The sequence below is a fragment of the Loxodonta africana genome, chromosome 15 (genome assembly GCF_030014295.1).
Source record: "Loxodonta africana isolate mLoxAfr1 chromosome 15, mLoxAfr1.hap2, whole genome shotgun sequence".
In the NCBI taxonomy this organism is placed as follows: Eukaryota; Metazoa; Chordata; class Mammalia; order Proboscidea; family Elephantidae; genus Loxodonta; species Loxodonta africana.
The window spans coordinates 35,645,831-35,667,942 of record NC_087356.1 but is presented as its reverse complement, the minus strand read 5'-3'; the positions used below and the strand labels follow the sequence as shown (position 1 = coordinate 35,667,942).

Below are 22,112 nucleotides of genomic sequence, written 5' to 3'. Positions count from 1 at the left end.
CTGAAGAGTAGTACCTTTGTGCTATCATCTACTTAAGTATGTAAAGAAAGAACAAACTGATCTTAGGGAAGCAGTTTCATACGGCAGAAAAGCATACAATATGGAATTCCCATTTTGAGCAACATTTCATTTGGGTAGCCCTAGGAAAACTACATGACCTCTTCAAAGTCAGTTTTCTCATCAATGAAATGGGAGGCACTTTCCGCAGACTATTTAGGATCTGCAAATCACAGCACGAGGAAGACAAAGAGACTTGATTACACAGGCACAATCTGGTGGAACTATATTAGCTGCTGGGAGTGCTTTGTTGAGAAGGATCCTGTGTCCATGCATGGGCTCAGTGGGGCAGACTGCTGTGATGCAGTAGGTGGTGTTTGCCAGGGAACAGGAGAGAAGAGAGTGGCAGTCTAAGCTATGTGCCATCCTTACCACTGACAGTAGACTGTGAATCAGTCTGGATGGTTCGGGGAGCAGTGTAGGGGCAAGGAGGTAAGGTCACTGGATGTCCTGGTTTACAGTGGATTCTGATATTCAAACATGAGCTTCTCCCCACATATTGGCTACATAAAGAACAAAGCAGTTCCCATGTGATGGCCTTCCTAGCCAGGTCAGTGGAGACCACCTTCCTTGGGGTCAGAGGGTCCAGAAGCTGTGGCTCATCAATTGCTGCTCCACTCTGGGGTCCTCATATGTGATACTCCCCCAGTAGATGTTCTCTTCCTTTGAAGTTTCACCCTACTGGGTCCTCATTAAAATGGAAAGTCTTTTGGGAGAAGTAACTCATTCAAAAGGATCCTTGGTGATACAGTGGTTAAAGTGCTCAGCCACTAACCTAAAGGTCTGCAGTTGGAACCCAACAGCCGCTCCATGGGAGAAAGATGTGGAAGTCTGCTTCCATAAAGATTACAGCCCTGGAAACCCTACGGGGCAGTTGTACTCTGTCCTATAGGGTCGCTGTGAGTCAGAATTGACTTGACAACAGTGGGTTTGGTTTTTTTGGTTTTAACTCATTCAACCAACTCATCAAATTCCCCTTTTCTTCCCTCTACCAAGTACTGCTAGGGGTATGCGAGGCGCTGGGCACGTAGATGAGAGAGCACTGTCAGGGGTGATACATGGTTAGAAAAGATAAGCCATAATGATTCAATACCTAGTTGAAGATGAGCCCTACAGGCTGGTGCTAAATGCCAAGCTCAGCACAGCTTCCACATCAATAGATGCCTGATCCAGGGAATGGGAAGTGACATTTCTCTACCAGATACCGCACAGAACAACTTCTATGTACCTCATTTCAGCACTGGGACCCCTACCGGGACTCATCTGACAACCTCACTGTAAATATTCTGGTGCCATTTTACTGCTGGCTCCTCTCCTGGAGCCCTCTGTGGTCTTCAGTATCACTAAGAATCTCATGTTACAAGCATCTGCCAGCTAAAGGCAGGTGCCACATCTTCCTTAGAATTGTTAGTCTAAGAAAATGGGGATTAAAAGTGGAAGCCCCTTGAAATCATGGGGCCTAGGCTTGTGCAGTCCATGGGGGCCACCTCTTACAGAAAAAGAGGAGAGTAAGAGACTAAGAACAGCCACTATCGTGGAGCACCTCCTGTTTGCCTGGCCCTATGCTGGGTAACTACATGTGCCAGTTCACACATATGCACACTCTTCAGAAAACCAAAATTAAGAAAGGCTAACTTCTTCACCACAGAGATAAGTGAGAACACACATGGGTCTAACTCACGAGACCTTCTTTTCCATACTCCCCCTCACCCACACACATACACACTGCATGCAGACCGTATGGTAAGGCCATGGGTATCACCTGCAAATGAGCATAGCATGGAGAAGCAGAAATTCCAATTGCTGTCAAGTTGATTCCAACTCATGGCAACCTCATGTGTTGCAGAGTAGAACTGTGTTCCATACGGTCTTCATGGCTGTGACCAGATCACCAGGCCTGTCTTCTGAGGCACCACTGGGTGGGTTTGAACCACCAACCTTTCAGTTAGTGGTACAGCGTGTGTGTAATCATTTGTGCAACCCAGGCATTCCTGAAGCAGGAATACAGTCTTAATACACAGATTTGTCATTTTAATTCTGGGTTTCTAGATGCATCTTAAATTCAGTCTTTAACACTTGTAGGTGTAGCTTCACACACTTGCTTGATCCTTTGCCCAGGCAATTCTAACTTTTGGTGGCAAAGAATGAGAAAACTGGCATGAGTAATTCAAAAGGGTATTTAATTTTGGATCTTCTCATATTTGAATTGGGACTCCAACATATAGTATAATAAAGGGCATGAAATGGCCTGTTATGCATAGCTCTGGAGAGCTAAATAGCAGTGGCTGATAAGCTGACATTCTCTCTATTTATATGTTTGATTAAGCATGATCAATACTCCTATTGGTGTGCTTTCCCTGGAAAGAACTTCATATAGAGTAGCAAGGAATCAACCAAGATTATTTCATTTAGGTAACTCCTGGCCCTGATAGCCCCATTACAATCGTCTTCCTTTCATTTTTAAAAATCATTAAACTCTCAAAAATTGCAGCAAAGCTGTAAAACTGTTGACAATCAGCAAATCTCCAAGCAAGTTTACCATTATCCATTCTGATTCATTATAATCACTGAAATTTTAGGTCACACTAGAGCCATTTGTGAAACTGTCTCCCCAGATGATTAAAACACTCCTGTACAATGTACATTTACAAATTGAAAATTAATGAGGAAACATGTTTAAAACTTGACTATAGCTACCCAAGCTACCCATTAAAGAAATGTATACATTTATACATTTCTTTAAAATGTATAAAGAAATCACTTGGCTATGCAGTCCTCCTAAGTGACAAACATGTTTTATTACTTCTCAGAATTACTCCTGCTGAATTAACTTTTCAATGTGTTGGTTATTATGGTCACATACCAACATCATATCTCAAAAAATATTAATACTAATTATATCCCCCCACTCCCATCCACCAGGCTACTTTGTTTTGCATCTTTCCAACACAAGGAAATGACCCAGAATAAAGCAAAGATATTCCTCATGAATGACTAGGATAACAACAAACAAAATTGCATTCTGCCAGTGGGAATGGTTTATTCACTGTTAAAAGTTTCTCTAGTGTTCCTGGCTGCAAACACCAAAGACAGACTCTTTGCAACACTTTCTGGACAATAGTAGTTCCCTGTATGTGACTTCCTTTTTTTCTTTTAACTTGGTTTCTCTTCTCCATCATCCTCCTTTGCTGTCAGGCATTCTGTCTAGCAGCCATTTGGGCAGCAGTCTTTATTGGAGAGATGTATCCCGTTGCCACTGAGTCGATTCCAGCTCATAGAAACCTTACAGGACAGAGTAGAACTGCCCCATAGAGCTTCCAAGCAGTGCCTGGTGAATTCGAACTGCCAACCTTTTAGTTAGCAGCCATAGCTCTTAACTGCTATGCCACCAGGGTTTCCTTACTGGTGAGATGAGGGAGAAAGAGAAGATATTATTCCCAATCTCTAACAGGTTAGTCTAATAAGAACAGCCAGGGCATATCTGCGTGAGAAACCAACTTTGAACCAGAGCCAAGCATATACTTGAACAGGGCCAGGCCCCTTGCATGTGTTACTGCAGTCAATCCTTCCAACAGCCCCGGGAGTAAGGCAATCCAGTGTCATCGTCTGTTGTTGTTGTTGTTAGTTACTGCTGAGTTGGTTCCGACTCATAGTTACCTTATGCATAACAGAAGGAAATATTGCTCAATCTTGTGAAGTCTTCATGATCACTGGTATGTTTAAGTCTATTATTGTGGCTACTGTGTCAATCCATCTCATCGAGAGTTTCCCTCATTTTTGCTGACCCTCTACCTTGCCAAACATGTGTACTTTTCTAGAGATTAGTTTTTCCTGATGATGTGTCTGAAGTCAGTGAGCCAAAGTCTTGCCATCTTTACTTCTAAGGAGCGTTCTGGTTGTATTTCTTCCGGGACTGATCTGTTCATTCTGATAGTCCAGGATATATGCAATATTCTTCACCAGCATCACAATTCAAATGCATAAATTCTTCAGTCTTTCTTTTTCATTGGCCAGCTTCCACATGGATATGAGGCAAAAGAAAAGACAATCATTTGGGCCCGGACACAGCTTAGAAGTGAGAAAAGTGAGGCTTAAAAAGGTTAACTATGTTGCTTGAGGTCTCAGACTCATCGCTGTGACCCTGAGTAGGCCTCACTCAGGTGTGTATGTATATCATGAGAATAATACCATATGTGCACATAGTGGCAGATACACAGAGCTATATACACACAAGCCAAGGACAGCTGTGTGGAATACGCACTTGTAGGGAGTCTAAGCAGATGTATCTGTCAGGTCTCACCAACTGAGATACTGAGAATCAAGCCCTGGGAACTCAGTCCCGTGAGACTAGAAGATAATGCCAGGATCACCAGCAGCGAGATGGACTCCAAACATAAGCACAGAGCTAATCAGGTTGCAAGCTTTCACCTCTCTCATTTCAGTTCCAATAGCACTGGTTACACCCCTAGAATAGAACTTGGGTTGCATTATATCATGATCATTTGTTTTAGTTCTGCCTGTCTGTAGAAAGGTCTGTGTGTCATTCACCCTTTTATTCTAAACATTGTCCTTTATACATAGTCACTACTCTGTGTATATATATATATTCAGTGGACTGAGAGTGAATACCTGAAAAGATGGGACAGGCATGTGCCTAAGAACATCTGTGAGCACCAGGGATTTGTAGGGGGTGAAGCATCAATCAGACTATCCCAGAGAGCAGGGGAGGATTAAGCAAGGTAAGTAAGGGCCTACTTGTGCTCACTTACTAATCTGTGGTGAACAATTTCACATTTCTTTACTACTTCAAAGCTTCTGCTTCTAGGTATGGCTGGCATCTATCTCCCAGTCTTACAGCACTTTCCTGTAGAACCAAAACTCTTTTCACTTTTACAATCCCTGACAGGGACGGATTACCCAGTAAACAAGGTAAGCAAGAGCTTTCTAGTGCTTGCTTACTAATCTATAGCGAAGTTTCACACGTTTTTCACCATATCAAAGATGTAGGGAAACCCATGTGGAATTGTTCACTACGTATTAGTAAGTAAGCACAAGTAAGCCTGTGCTTACCTCACTTATTGGGTAATCCACCCCTGCCAGAGGGTGGCATGATCAAAATGGTTCAGAGAAGATGACTCTGACATCAGCATATGGAATAGGGCAAAGGTAGGAAGTCTTGGATATGCAGCCTTCCAGAAGCTATTGTCATAACTAGTCAGAAAGCACTTGGAGCTGAACTGCATAGTGGTCCTGGGCAAATAAAGACGGGAGAAAAACTGTGAAGGAAACATCAGCTATGAATACGGAATGGATGTCTTCCTTAGTTCAACAAATATTCATTGATTGCGACCTCATACCAGGCACTAGGTACTATCAGAGGTGCTGGAACTCAATACTGAGCAAAACCTCACACGTTCTCTGCCCCCAGTTAGCTATCTAGTGGAGGCAGAAATTAATCAAATAACATCACAAAAAATTTTGTAATTAACAACTATGAGATACAATGCAGAAATGTTGCTTGATCCTATAAGAAACTCTAACAGTGAGACTGCCCTGGTCTAGGGAGTGAGGAGAGAGAGGAACTAGGATAAGTAGAGATAAGTTCAGGAGCCCTGGTAGTGCAATGTTCAGCTGCTAAACAAAAGGTTGGAGATTCGAATCCACCAGGGGCTGTGTGGGAGAAAGATCCAGTAATCTGCTACCGTAAAGATTACAGCCCAGAAAACCCCATGCAGCAGTTCTACTTTGTCACGTGGGGTCGCTATGAGTTGAAAACTGACTCCATGGCACATAATGCAACAACACATAACAAGAGGTAAAGTAGGCAGAGGGCATAGAGTGAAACATTTCAGGCAGGAACACAGCATGTGCAAAGGCCCTGGGGTGGGGGGGGCATGCATATCCACATACCAGGAACTAAAAGAAGGGACTGGAGTGCCACAGAGGAGGGCAGAGTGGCACAGGGAGCAGCGTGAAGGCTGTGCAGGCCATGATAAAGCTTTCAAGCCATTACTCAGATATTGATACAGATGGCAAGTGAGTAGTATAAGAAAAAGAGGAGTAGTCAAAGAAGATTCCAGGTGGAGCTGGCAAACACACTGCTTGCACTCCAATGCCCCAACCCCCTTCCTACATCCACAGCACTTAGGCCTAATGAATCCCTGCACTTGAACCTCCTCAACAACCGAGTAGATTCCATTCTCTAGAGCATTCCTAAGCCTATCAACTCTCTTTTCAATACACCATTGGTCACGGGAGGAACCAGAGAGGCAACACAAATGCCTTGCTAAGGGCCATTGCTGCTGCAGATGACAGAATGTAGAGCAAGCATTCTGCTAATAACAAGCTTCTGTACGTGAAGGGCAGCATCTGAATTACTGCCGAGTCCTCCTTCCTTCAAGGATGCTGCCTCTTGCCCTCAGAAGAATTGGGATTAGGCTACCAGGCACAGACTTTGTTAAACAGATGTATTCATTTCAGGTTTCTAAATGAAAGTTTCAGGAAAAGAAAATAAAAAGGGAAAGAATCAGTTCAGGTGAAAATTGCCAGAGGTTTGATATTTATTTTTAATTTTATGAGTCAGTGTGAGATGGTTTGGCAGATTAAAATCATAATGTATAGTGTCAATGGTTTCAATGTTATCAAGTCGGCTTTCCCAGAACTTATTTTGACAGTGTGGAGCTGTCATCGAGCAATCACAAAATTCTTTAGAAAGTTCATGGCCAATGAATTCTAAAAGGGAAATGCACCGAAATGGACATTTTCCAAAACTGTTCATTGTGGAGGTTAATATGTTAAAAGTTGTAGGATTTTATCAGAGCTATTTAAGATCCACTGGGATTGATTTAAGATCCACTGGGATAGTCACTACATGTTTCGCAAAAAAGCAAACTCATTTGGACCTTTTCTTTCCTAGCAAATGCTCCTCTCATTTCTAATTAGACTTACTACAGCAAGAAGTCCATAAACATATCAGGAGAGCAAGTTTAATAAGGCCTGTGAGAACCAAAGTAATATGAGAATACATGTGTTTTTATAGCAGGTATTTATTAGGATTGATCTATGAAGATTCAGGGTGAATTCTCTACTGGTAAGTGTACTAAAGAGAGAATTATTTTTGCTCAAAATAATGAAGAAATGTTTCAAGTCAAACTTGGCCAAATACAGAGGTGAAAGGACGATGGTTCTCTAAAGGTTGTAGGTTTTCACCATTGGAAGTGAGAGTGCTAGTATTCGGTTAACCACTGAAATAAGCAATTGAATGTTCTGTTGTTACCCATAAGGCTTCCAGCCAGAATGATCCACAGAAGGAAGAATGGAAAGACTTTGGCTCAATTACTTTGGACATATCATAATGAAAAACCAGTCACTAGAAAAGGATGTCATGTTTAGAAAAGTAAAAATCCACTGCTGTTGAGTCGAATCTGACTCATAGCAACCCTATCAGTCAGAGTAGACTGTCCCATCGGGTTTCCAAGGAACTCCTGGTAGATTTGAACTGCCAACCTCTTGGTTAGCAGCCGTAGCTCTTAACCACTACACCACCAGAGTTTCCTTGGAAAAGCTGAGGGTCAGCAAAAAGGAGAGAAACCCTCAATGGGATGGACTGACACAACAGCCACAACAATGGACTCAAACATACCAAACAGTGGCATCGCTATAGGGCCGAAGGGAGTGCAGGCTGCACCTCCTGACACTGTTAAAGGGGGTGACGTCAAAATGATTCCAGGGTCTGCAGTGGCAGCAGTGGGTGAGCTGGTGCTATAGGGGCAGGGCTGCCAAGGCAGTGACTTCACTAGGGTTGGTGTCACCTGTCACCCAGTGTAGTAACTGGTGTCTCCCTCCCCTCATCCAGAGCTTACCATTGGGCAGAGAAGAGGTTCTCTGCCTTGGCCAATGGGAAAAGGGAGGAACTGAGAGGAGTGGGACAAGGGGCTATGCTGCTGGACACTTGGCCCCACCCACAGGAGGTATGACACCATGAGTTACCACTCTCGGTAACACCAACCCTAGCGACGCCACTGATACCAATGGTCATGATGACAGTGCAGGAGGAAGCAAGTTCCCTTCTCTTATACACAAGGTTGCAATGAGTTGGTGCTAACTTAAGGGCAACTAACAAACAACAATAACAAGAGATCCAAGCCTCAGAAGGTGACTTGACCTAAATGATCTAAATTATCCCATCAAGCACCAAGCTACCAGAACCCTGGCCTGGGACACTAAGCCAGATGCTTCAGAGACTCTTCCAACCTACTAGGGAGAGAAGACCCACATACCCCAAATGATGGTAAAGCAGCAAAGGGCAAGACAGTATTTCTGGGATATTGATTAGAAGGATTTCATTAGAATTGGTGAGAAAAAGAAGCTATAGTGGACTGGAAGTGTAAGAGGAAGCTCTGTGAAGATACTGAGACTTGAAGGACAGGCAAGATGGTAACTGGAGAGAACTGAAGGTGAGAGAGAACATAAGGTAAGATGAGGCAAGATCATCAAGGCCCTTAGAACTACTGTGAGGATGTAGGCTTTAGAGAACTAACAGGCAAGTTCTTGAACCGGGGATGAAAGCAGTGTTTGTAGAAAGATCTGCTTGTTAGTATTCAGGATGGGTTACCTATAGTATCCCCCAGCTTATGTCTTCAAACCTCAAATGCATAAACTCAAAACAGTTAAGCCTGTTAAAATACAAAATCAGGGATCACAGATCAAATTCTGTAGGTCTGGGGTTAGGCCCAGGTATCTGCATTTTTTTTTACAAGCCCCAACCATGATGCTATAGTTGGTGATTCCCAATCATAGTTTGATAAACCAGTTTTGAGAAGCAGAAGAGAGTAAAAATATGAGGCAAGCTAGGCAAATGTTACTGTAATGGAGGCACCATGCATACAAAGTCTGAATTAACTCTACTCAGTGTTCTTTAAATTGATCTGAAATCTGCACTTTGGTTACCATACACCACACTGAAACTTTTTCTGCCCTCTGGGATCCCAAAAATATGTTCGATCCACTGTCCACATGCCACCATTGGTTACATAGGCCTTTCAAACATCCAAGATAATTAACATGGTTATCACAAATAATTGATGTTTAGGATAAACAAATTCAGTTGTTTCAACTCTTTCATCATAAGAAATGATTTCTGACCGATTTGTACCTCTGAATATTCTAGCTTATCAATATCCCCTTAAAATGAATTCAACATGCAGGTTTGCCGTAACTAGGCAGCCACAGGACTATCTCCTCCCTAGTTCTGTCCATCTTGCCCTTATTAATGCAACCCAAGATCTCATTTGGTTTTTCTGGGGGACCAAATCAGCTAGTAAATGTGAATCTGGTAAAAAAAGAAAATTAATTTGTCAGCACATGTTCATAGTAAATCCGTGGTTTCTGGCAACCATGAGCAATTGAAACAATTATTTCAAGAATCACACGTAACATATGTATTTATACTTGTTTTTCATGCTAGCATTTTAAAATAGGATTTGCAAAATATGTTGCGGATTTTAGTTGCAGTCAAATCGATTCTGGCTCATGGCAGCCATGTGTGTACAGAGCAGAGAACTACCTCATAAGGTTTTTTAAGACTGAGACCCTTCAGAAGCATATTGTCGGGCCTGTTTTCCCAGCTACCTCTGAGTGAATTTGAACCACTAACCTTTTGGCTAGCAGTCTAGCACTTTTTGTGCCAGCCAGCAACTCTATTTTGCAAAATATAGAGGTGTACAATTCAGTGAAGACTTAATTTTAAAAACAAGTTCTCTGGCCATTACTGCCTGGCCTTTAAAACATTTAAACTAGTCTTTTCCCCTCTAAGAGAATCTCTGACATGACAACAGTTGCTGGAGAAAAAGATGCAATCTCCTCAACCAGAGAGACTCTGACAACAGCTAGGCCAGTAAAGAGAGGCTGCTACTGTTTCCTAGGCTATTGATAGGCAATTTGTAACCATGGCGATGAGATTGTGTTCCAGGAAAGGTTAGTGGGGTGGGATGGGCAGTCCTTTATGGTAAAAAAAAGGAATGTTGAAATGAAGCAGAGCTCTTAACAGTTTCTTTCTCCTGCCAGTGAACAAAATTTTTGATGCACCTTACCAGTTTCTTACCTTAAACATTTCATCTCTCTAAATAAAATCCACCTGGAATCCTAAACCACACACTCAAAGTCAATCAGCATGAGAAAGTTACAGAACCTAGAGGAGGAGGAGATTGGGGTGATGGGTACATCCTTCGTTTCTTTTCTACTGAATTCGGTACATTATGTTCACTTGCAATTTGCTGCAGAGGGAGCTGTCTTTTCGACTCCTGCTGATGGGGAAACAAAGTTAATTCCTCCAACACATGCTTGTTAAGCACTTATTTATTTGCACCTGTGCAGACCTATGACCGCTAAAGTGCCTGTTTTGTAAGATGTTTTTGCCCAATTGCCTGCATTCATCAGAAGCCCAAGGGAAAACAAGGCTCCAGGGACTCCACTGAAAGGGGATCCAGGCAGAGGAGAGTCAGAGGAAACTCTCGGAAAATAAGAGTTACACACACACAGGAAAATAAGAGTTACACACACGCGCGCACACACACACGCCTGTTGCTAATGAGGATTAGTGGTTGTGGTGGTTGCTAGAGATGCAACAATGAATCAGACACAGTTCCTGAGCACAAAGAACTCCCTGGCTAACAGAAAGAGAAAATCAAGGTAACAAACTTAGAATATTTCTCACAAGAGTTAATCACAACAGAAATTTAGCTCAAAATAACAATTTGGATGGCCAGGGGATCTTGTTTTACAGTGATGTTATGTAATTTCATCAGGATATGTTTCTGTCTGGGCCAGTCTTGCTTCTTTAAAGGAGGTGACCTATTCTGCTCCATGGGTCTAGTGCTTTATGGTGCATGCCTTGAACCCGAGACCTCAATCAATTTTGTTCTCCATTTTGCCACTGTTCCTGATACCCTTAGCTAATTTCTCGTTCTTGTCACAGCTCCCACAAGGATAAAGAGGTTCATATCGCTCTTCTGGCTTCTCCTTCTGATGTGCCTGGCATAGGCAGTCTTCCCCCATAGTACAACTTGGTCCCTGGGATGCTATCCTTGCTCTTACCAAGGTGCCCAGTTTCTGCCTGGTTTATCCGGGATGGTTGACAGGGAGTGCCATACAGGCTATGACCGCAAGCCCCTACAGCTATCATCCGCGTCCTCCAATTATTTTTGTAAAGTAATTGCACCTCCTTCAGCTCCATACATCTTAGTGGTTTTTGACAGATGGGCTAGGACACAAAGTGTTACACCAGCTAGTTTCCTAAATTGAATCTGGTCCTGCAGACCTTGGAAAAACAATTATTTCTTTTCATAAGAGCCTGTGACTAAATCTGACATGTGGGTGGACAATGGCCCTTAAACCTTCAAAGAAAGCTAGAAAACAAGTCTGATAGTAATGAGACCTATTGATAAATTGGAGCTCTAAGCTACGAAAGTGCTTATTCACTGATAAAGAGCCCTGCAATTTATTTTACTTCATTAGATGCTGAATCCTTCAATAATAATAATAAAAACTTCTGGAATTCCAAAAGCTTGGAATCTAATTATTATAAGCATGTTTAATCAAACCTTTGAAGCAACTTTGAGGCTCATCGTTGAAGTTTAGATGAGATTATACCTCTCTGCCACTCACATACAGTAATACAGTTCCAGAGTTTTGTGAAGATAAAAAAAATAGACCAAACGTTTGAAACTAAGCAATGCATTTGATTTAAAAATTTCTCTGCAGATAATTCTTCGCCCAACCATTACTGGCACCTTATTCATCTTATCCTGAGAGTACAATATAGAGGAATTGAGAAAGAGCACCTCATGAAGAGAGTTACAAATAAAATATAGAATCTTAGCTTTGGAAAAGACCTTAAAAGGTCAACTTATTATCTGATGTTTGGATTACTTCTACTATATTCATGTCAAGGAATCATGCAACCTACGCATGAATATTTTCAGCCTCAGAGTGCTGTCAATTCCATCTTTGCATATCCCTGACTGTAAGGAAATCTATTCTTATATAAACTTGTTTTATAAAAATTTTGAGCTTACACACACACACACACACAAATACACACTGCAGAAGATGAGGTTCAAGAGTTGAACATGCAGCTTAATTCAATATGGAGAGGGTGGTGTGAGCCACTAGCTCTGTATTTCTCAAGGGTCATCATGCTCTGGATCTAAGAGCAAATTGACAACTGCTAGCTCTTAAACTATTGCCAAAGGCTTCCAAAGGCAGTGCTTCCCAGACCGGTTCAGTCTAAGGCACCCCTGTGATCAGTGTATACTACTTCTTTAGTAGTGATGGCGGTAGCAAAAGGCAAGGAGTCTGTTCATTCTTAGCTATCTAGGCAATTCCTTTTTCCTTGCCCATACCAGCCTGCATAAGTGCTTACTGAGCACGTGCAAACACACACATAGACTGTGTGCTCAACGATCAACACACACAGACTGGGTGTATCCTTAACACACAGAATACCTCCATTCTTTCTCCACCATGCTCACCACCATCCCTACATTGTAACCTCTAAGTTATAACTTGACAAAACTCCCGTGAGGACACTCAAAATGTCCCTGCAGGTCAACAATGTTTTTAAAGCTCACCAACATTATTTAATGGACGAAAGAAAACTCCTGAGGGCATCCGTCTTGGCTAAGGCAAAGATCTAGAGAAATCCAAGTCCCCAGTTTGGAGGGCCCCTGGAGATCCACATATCTCCACCTGACACAAAATAACTTCTGTGCTCATCTAAGAAAATCCATAGTTTCTGGCTGGGAAGATGGGGACTTTGGAGCAAAAATTCCTCGTATTTTTCCTAAAGCAAGGTCTGAGGAAGAAAATGAGATAGGAGAGTGGGATGGCTGCTGGTTGATAGCACATTCATAAGTAAAAAGCAATAAGCAGAGGTTTAGTGGTGCTTTCTCTAAAAAATGGAGGCAAGCACTGCAGGCCAGGACCACTTATAGAAGAATTTCCCACTTTTTAAAAATCTTCATGATTTCTTCTCTGTTTCATCATGGTTGAAAGAGAAGAAATCCTTGAAATGAAAAGGGCCTGTGTATCTTGGAACTCCCCCATGTGTCTGTCAGTTTGTCGTACTGTGGGGGCTTGCATGTTGCTGTGATGCTAGAAGCTATGCCACCGGTATTCAGATACCAGTAGGGTCACCCATAGAGGACAGGTTTCAGCTGAGCTTCCAGACTAAGACAGACGAGGAAGAAGGACCCAGCAGTCTACCTCTGAAAAGTACTAGCCAGTGAAAACCTTATGAATAGCAGTGGAACACTGTCTGATATAGTACTGGAAGATGAGCCCCCCAGGTTGGAAGGCACTCAAAAGATGACTGAGGAAGAGCTGCCTCCTCAAAGTAGAGTCGACCTTAATGACGTGGATGGAGTAAAGCTTTTGGGACCTTCATTTGCTGATGTGGCATGACTCAAAATGAGGAGAAACAGCTGCAAACATCCATTAATAATCAGAACCTGGAATGTACGAAGTATGAATCTAGGAAAATTAGAAATCATCAAAAATGAAATGGAATGCATAAACATCAACATCCTAGGCATTAGTGAGCTGAAGTGGACTGGTATTGCCCATTTTGAATAGGACAATCATATAGTCTACTATACTGGGAATGACAACTTGAAGAGGAATGGTGTTGCATTCATCATCAAAAAGAACATTTCAAGATCTATCCTGAAGTACAAGGTTGTCAGTGATAGGATAATATCCAGGTGCCTACAAGGAAGACCAGTTAATACAACTATTATTCAAACATACACACCAACCACTATGGCCAAAGATGAAGAAACAGAAGATTTTTATCAGCCGCTGCAGTCTGAAATTGTTGATCGAACATGCAATCAAGATGCATTGATAATTACTGGTGATTTTAATGTGAAAGTTGGAAACAAAGAAGAAGGATAGGTAGTTGAAAAATAAGGCCTTGGTGACAGAAACAATGCTGGAGATCGAATGATAGAATTTTGCAAGACTAACGGCTTCTTTTAACGGCTTCTTCATTGCAAATACCTTCTTTCACCAACATAAACGGCGACTATACACATGGACCTCGCCAGATGGAACACACAGAAATCAAATTCACTACATCTGTGGAAAGAGATGATGGAAAAGCTCAATATCAACAGTCAGGACAAGGTCAGGGGCTGACTTTGGAAAAAAAAAAGAACAGACCATCAATTGCTCATATGCAAGTTCAAGCTGAAACTGAAGAAAATCAGAGCAAGCCCACGAGAGCCAAAATATGACCTTGAGTATATCCCACCTGAATTTAGAGAACATCTGAAGAATAGATTTGATGCACTGAACACTGGTGAACAAAGACCGGACGAGTTGTGGAATGACATCAAGAACATCATACATAAGGAAAGCAAGAGGCGACTGAAAAGACAGGAAAGAAGGAAAAGACCAAGATGGGTGTCAGAGGAGACTCTGAAACTTGCTCTCAAACATCAAGCAGCTAAAGGAAAAGGAGGAATTGATGAACTAAAAGAACTGAACAAAAAATTTCAAACAGCGGTTCGAGAAGACAAAGTATTATAATGACATGTGCAAAGAGCTGGAAATGGAAAACCAAAAGGGAAGAACATGCTCAGTGTTTCTCAAGCTGAAAGAACTGAAGAAAAAATTCAAGCCTCGAGTTGCAATAGTGAAGGATTCTTTGGGGAAAATATCAAATGACCCAGGAAGCATCAAAAGAAGTGGAAGGAATACACAGTCATCATACCAAAAAGAATTAGCCGATGTTCAACCATTTCAAGAGGTGGCATATGATCAGGAATTGATGGTACTGAAGGAAGAAGTCCAAGCTGCTCTGAAGGCATTGGCAGAAAACAAGGCTCCAGGAATTGATGGAATATCAATTGAGATGTTTCAACAAATGGATGCAGCGCCGGAGGTGCTCACTCATCTATGCCAAGAAATATGGAAGACAGCTACCTGGCCAACTGACTGGAAGAGATCCATATTTATACCTATTCCCAAGAAAGGTGATCCAACCGAACGTGGAAATTATAGAACAATATCATTAATATCGCACACAAGCAAAATTTTGCTGAAGATCATTCAAAAACGGCTGCAGCAGTACATCGACAGGGAACTGCCAGAAATTCAGGCTGGTTTCAGAAGAGGACGTGCAACCAGGGATATAACTGCTGATGTCACATGGATCCTGGCTGAAAGCAAAGAATACCAGAAGGATGTTTACCTGTGTTTTATTGACTATGCAAAGGCATTCGACTGTGTGGATCATAACAAATTATGGATAACATTGAGAAGAATGGGAATTCCAGAACACTTAACTGTGCTCACGAGGAAACTTTACATAGATCAAGAGGCAGTTGTTCGGACATTGGTTTAAAGTCAGGAAAGGTGTGTGCCAGGGTTGTATTCTTTCACCATACCTATTCAATCTGTATGCTGAGCAAATAAATCCAAGAAGTTGGACTATATGAAGAAGAAGGGGACATCAGGTTTGGAGGAAGACTCATTAACAATCTGCATTATACAGATGACACAACCTTGCTTGGTAAAAGTGAAGCGGATTTGAAGCACCTACTAATGAAGATTAAAGACCACAGCCTTCAGTATAGATTGGACCTCAACATAAAGAAAACAAAAATCCTTACAACCGGACCAATGAGCAACATCATGATAAACGGAGAAAAGATTGAAGTTGTCAAGGATTTCATTTCACTTGGATCCACAATCAACAGCCATGCAAGCAGCAGTCAAGAAATCAAAAGACACATTGCATTGGGTAAATCTGCTGTAAAGGACCGCTTTAAAGTGTTGAAGAGCAAAGATATCACCTTGAAAACTAAGGTGGGGCTGACCCAAGCCATGGTATTTTCAATCACATCATGCATGTGAAAGCTGGACAATGAATAAGGAAGACCGAAGAAGAACTGACGCCTTTGAATTGTGGTATTAACGAAGAATATTGAATATACCATGGACTGCCAAAAGAACGCATAAATCTGTTTCGGAAGAAGTACAACCAGAATGCTCCTTAGAAGCAAAGATAGCGAGACTGCGTCTTACATACTTTGGACATGTTGTCAGGAGGGACAGTCTCTGAAGAAGGACATCGCGCTTGGCAAAGTACAGGGTCAGCGGAAAAGAGGAAGACCCCCAACGAGATGGATTGACACAGTGGCTGTAACAATGGGCTCAAGCATAACAACGATTGTAAGGATGGCGCAGGACCGGGTGGTGTTTCATTCTGTTGTGTGTAGGGTTGCTATGAGTCGGAAGTGACTCAACGGCACCGAACAACGACAACAGTCTTGGCAGTAGTAAGGAATAGATAGCTTGGGAGACCAAGTGTGGCATGGAGGCCAAGGAACCTCAAGGAGTGAAAAGGGGCTGCTCTTTGAGGGGAGGGTGCCAAAGTGGAGAGTGAGACACTGAGGCCCCACACAGCCTTCTACCTAGGTCTCTGTAGCACCCAAGGAAGCCTTCTGTGCAAGTGGGAAATGGGTTGTCTTTGGAGTCCAGCTTTTCCCTTTTAGACTGTCTTTCCTCTTCTCCCCACACTTGTAGGAAAGACAATGTAAAAACTGGCCGCACTATGAAGTCATGAATTTATAGAACTCTTCCACTAAGAAAATCAAGTTTGGAAAAAACAGCTAAGGGTAGGGAAAATACCTACTCCAAAATAGCATTTTCCAAAGTATATTTTAGGGGATTTCTGGAGAGGGTAATAGGTCGTCCATGAAAAAATGCTTCTATGGTCAAATGAGTATGAAGAAAGCTGGTACAAATAAAGTGCAAGAGATTCCTTCATGGGTCCACTTCTCAGGATCTTCCATGCGTAGCTGTCCACTGCAAATCTCCAAGCAGGGAGAGGGACCTCACACACACAGAAATTCTGCCCAAAAGAAAGCAGTAACACAAGAATGGCGGTCCCTACTGACGGCTACTGAAGCGAAGCAAAGTCCTAGGAGCCTTCAAACCATGCTAAGTTTTTATCTGCTCCTGAAGATATGATTGTTTTCCTCAACTCCTTCACTTTTTAATCCACCTTTCTTTACTCCCATAATGAAACAAACATTAATGGATCATCTGTGTGACAGTAACTCCATTCCTGATTTACAGCAGAACCAAAATACTTTCTCAAGGCTAATAGACATTTGTCCCTAAAAACCAAAACTGTATTTATTCCAAGTACAATTGTATTTACTCCAAGTGCAATCCCTTACATTTAAAGATACAGTGCAAATTTACAGAGTGAATATTCTGCTTCCATCAGTTCCATAAATATATGTTGAGTCCTTAGTTTTTCCTTGCACAAAGAACCAATAAGAACCCTCCACAGGTGAAAGGAGGGCCTGGCCTTCACGGAGAGGCCAGTTAGCAATGTGGTTCAAAGGCTGGGCTTTGACATCAGGGTCAGATTCTCTATCTGTAAAAAACAGATAATTCCAGTATCTACCTTATAGGATTAATAATATATGGATGAAATACGATGATTTTATTAAAACACCTAATAGTGAGCCCTCCATAAATGACAAGCATTATTATCATCAGTGATTCATGTCAGTTTTAGCTTAAACAAGAATTTTGTTTCTTCCCCAGCAAAGTGATATTAGGATGATTGTTGTTGGTGTCATCAAGTTGATTCTGACTCATAGTGACCCTAAAGGTTAGTGTAGAATTGCCCCTTAGGATTTCATAAACGATAGTCTTCATGGAAGCAGATAGAAAGATTTTTTTCTTCTATGGAGCCGCTGGGTGGGCTCGAACCACTGACCTTTTGGTTAGCAGCTGAGCACTTAACCATTGCTCTACCAGGTCTCCTTAGAATGATTACATTCTATATAGTGAATTTTTCCGAATTCAGTGGTAGATTTTGAGGGTAAAAAGTTCTTATGCTGCTGGGCTAGCAGAGTCACAACAAAGAAATAAAAAATTTCCATGGGCAATGTCTTAGCTACCTAGCACTGCTGTAACAGAAATACCACAAGTGGATGGCTTTAATAAAGAGAAATTTATTTTTTCACAGACTAGGAGGCCAGAAGTCTGAATTCAGGGGGCTAGTTCCAGGGGATGGCTTTCTCTCTGTGTCAGTTTTGAGGGGTGGTCCCCTTGTCATCAGTTTTCCCTGATCTAGGAGCTTCTCAGTGCAGGAACCCCTGGTCCAAAGGTCGTATTCTGTTCCTGGCACTACTTTCTCGGTGATACGAGGTCCTTCTGTCTCTCTGCTGGATTCTCTCTTTTATATCTCAAAAGAGATTGACTCATGATACAACCTAATCTTATAGATTGAGTCCTGCCTCTTTAACGGAACTGCCTCTAATCCTGCCTCATTAACATCACAGAGTTAGGATTTACAGCACATAGGAAAATCACCTCAGATGACAAAATGGTGGATAATCACACAATACTGGGAATCATGGCCTAACCAAGTTGACACACGCTTTGGGGGGACAAAGTTCAATCCATAACAGACTAGAAAGGTCTGAGAACTGGTAGCTCACTGCCTGCTAACTGGGTGGTCAGTGAGAGACTGACATGATTAATACTTGCATTAGCCCACTCAAATTCCTTTTTGTTTAAACTCCATACTTATGTTCAATTTTTCTAAAATGGCTATGGCTTGAAAGAGAGAAAATCAAACTACCTCAGACCTCTGTTCCAGGACTGGAAATATGGAGACTCCCTTTGCTACTCCAAGTGGGCATTGTGGACCAGCCATATAGGCATCTCCTAGGAGCCTGCTATAATTGCAGCTTATCAGGCACCATCCCAGACTCACTGGATAAAATCTTCATTTTAATAAGGCCCCCTGGTGATTTGCACGCACATTAATGTTTGCCTTAGAGCACCTCCGTTTCCCCCTGCAGCTGTCAACACTGCTTGCTCCAGCCCTGTGGAACCTGCCTGCAAGGAAGGCTACCTTTAGCAAGAATGAAGAAAGGATAGCCTCGGATCTGACTCCCCAGGGACAACCATCAGGTATTTACGCAGACCTGCCCACCTGCTTACATTTTATGATGCTGTTATCCATCCTTTCTGATTTGGCCTGTTCCGTTATAACCAGCCTCGGCCTCTGTCTCTTCCTGATAACAGGCATGTAATGTACCCCTGCCTTTTTCACTTGCTTTTTCAGTACACAACGTTCGATTTGATGCGTGCTGTTCGTTGATGTTCTGTGACCCATAAAGAAAGGAACAGTAACCATATCCTTATATCAGTTAGGTTTTTAGGGTTACGATACCCACAGTCAGTTCAGAACACACACAGTAAGCTAGCCACGGAATTGCCTATACCCTGAAAGGAATTTGCAGGGTTGTGATCGCTGACTCACCAGTGAAATGCCTTCGCAAATGCTCAGAATGCTTTGTGTATAATGGTCCAAACAGTTGTTCGTATCAGCCAAAGGAAGGTTGACGTAGCAAAATAAGTGGTCTCTGGTCTGCCTTATAATAGGATTAGGGCACGGGCTGGTAGGTCTGACAGCTTCGTAATAGCTGCTCTGCTAGTAATCCTCAAAGCATCATCTGGAAACACATTTGAGTCACTGCATTTATTCTGAAAAGTGTCTGATAGAAATGCTGATAATCCCAGGCTCCCAGTAGTATATTTATGTTGTACAATCAAATACAGTTCTTGAGGCCATTTGGGAAATGTCATAATAATGCTTCCTATCTTTCTAAGAATGCTTCTTAGAAGCAAGGATGGCGAGACTGCATTTTACATACTTTGGACATGTTGTCAGGAGGGATCAGTCCCTGGAGAAGGACATCATGCTTGGTAAAGTAGAGGGTCAGCATAAAAGAGGAAGACCCTCAACAAGATGGATTGAAACAGTGGCTGCAACAATGGGCTTAACCGTAACAACGACTGTGAGGATGGCACAGGACCAGGCAGTGTTTCATTCTGTTGTACACAGAGTCAGAACTGACTCGATGGCACCTAACAATAAGAACGAATCACACTATTGGCTTATATAATTTGCAACATGCTAAAAGCTCTAAGGATTTAGAGGCATCCATTTCAAGTCAGGTAGCCCCAAACCTCTGCATATTTAGGTTATTAAGAACAAAATCTAAATACAGAGCTGTGCTTTCCTGTTAAGTTTAACCATAGGTCTCTATGCCCCACCTAGATCACTGTGAATTCTGTGACCTATTAAGATAACTCACTCTGCCAGCCCTTTGCCATACATAGATTTAATCAGATGACCCCCCCCAACCCCACTCCCTGGCTCTCACTCTTTTTCTCCCTTATTCCAAGTCATTAATAAAAATATTGAGTGAAGCAGAGACAAGGAGGGAGCCTTATGACTGTTTGCGAGAGACCTTTCTCCACATTGCTCTAGTCTAATTCATCAGCTCAAGTGAAGCCTGAGAGAGCAGAGAAATGCTGAAAAAAATAATTCATAGATAAAAAAAAACACACACAAAAAAAGTGATTTAATGCTTTTAGTAAAATGCCTCTAAAAATTCAAACAAATTGTGCCTTTTCAAAAACACACATTCTTTAAAACTCAACCATGATATATGACCCAGAAAATTTTCCAGTGCTCCTCTGCTGGCCTTATTGTCTTCTCGTCATTTCTCTCACCTGCTCTGAAGGGGAAGTTACTAGAGCTGTTTAGAAATATCCCCATTCTCTTTCTGTACCCATGGTAAGATGGATGTCCCTGCCTTCTTTTAAGTCTGGCATGGCGTTGGGACCTGCGTTGGTCGATGAAATGTGAAGAGAAGGGACATTTACCATTTTCAGGAAAAAGCTCTACAAACCAGTGTATTATTAGCCATATCCTCTTCTCCCAGTGATTGTGGGAAACATGTTAAGAAGAGTTCTTGATCATGCTGGACCTCTGAGTGACTATGATGGGCAGAGCCCCTGCCAACCTATGCTGGTCCTGGTGTACAAACAAGAAGAAAACTTTTGCAGCATTAAGACGTTGAGATTTGGGAGATGTTGGTTACCCCAGCCTAATTTGGCCTAACCTGACTGATACATCTGGAATGATCAGTGGCTTCTCCCTGCTCATAGGAAGAGATTTAAATTCCTTTTCTGGCATTTAACATCTTTTAAAAGTTAGTCTCTGCTTAACCTTCAACTAACTTTCAAAATCATTACTCAGAGATTATTATCTGCTTCTTCCAGAAATTCAACTCTTCATAATTCTACTGGAAATGTTACTTTGTTGGTTATATAGTCAGGTACCATGGCTTAGGAGCTTTGCTTGCCTTAACAGTTTCTTCACCTTCATTCCTATACTCAGAATATCACAGAACATCACAGGTGGTAGAAGATAAAAGCACTTTCCTTCAACTTTCTCCTTGCCTCATTCACCTATGTGCCTCTGGAACAACCAACAAAAGAGTAAGAAACAGGAACCATAACCAGCTAGAAGGTTCTTGTTAATTAACGTACTCTAGGCAGCTCTGTCCCATACTATCTCCGAAGTGCATGAAAACATTTCTCTAGGTATTCTGCTGGCATGAATTAATTCAACAAGCAATGCAATAGCTACCCATTAAAATCCCAGAAGTTGTCTTTGACAAATTTGCATTAGTTGTGATTATGTGTTCCAGGTCTTAACACAGTTCTATCACATATTGTTACAGATTGAATTGTGTCCCCCATAAATTTGTGTTGTAAATCCTAACACTTATACCTGTGGATGTAATCCTATTTGGGAGTAAGGTTTTCTTTGTTATATTAATGAGGCCATATTAGTGTCAGGTGTGTCTTAAACCTACTCACTTTTGAGATATCAAAAGAGACTGCCATCTTTGCCACGAAATCAGAAGAGATGAACTGTGCACAGGTACCATTACGGATCATCTTGATCAATTACTCTATAGAGGAATTCTGATCAAAGAGGAGAAATGCAGAACAGAAATTCAAATCATCATGTACAACAGACTTTCTGGAGCCATGGAAGTGGAGTGAACCCTTGAAAATATTGCCCTGAGATAATCTTTAAACCTTAAACCAAAAGTATCCCCCAAAATCTTCTTAAAACAAAACAATAGTTTTGCTTAACT

The 22,112-nt window shown here is 41.9% G+C and overlaps 1 protein-coding gene across 6 annotated transcripts in view; it reads right to left on the bottom strand.

Annotated features, from left to right (window-relative positions):
- The window catches only part of CTNNA2 (catenin alpha 2), a 1,142,650-nt gene that overhangs the window by 659,006 nt on the left and 461,532 nt on the right, over positions 1-22,112 (bottom strand). Inside the window, exon 8 of one of the 6 annotated variants that reach the window (XM_023552816.2) lies at positions 15-31. The exons of the other annotated variants lie outside the window; for them this stretch is intronic. Within the exon in view, the coding sequence (XP_023408584.1) occupies positions 15-31 (17 nt within the window). The remainder of the gene's footprint in view (positions 1-14; positions 32-22,112) is intronic. 6 annotated transcript variants of the gene reach the window in all.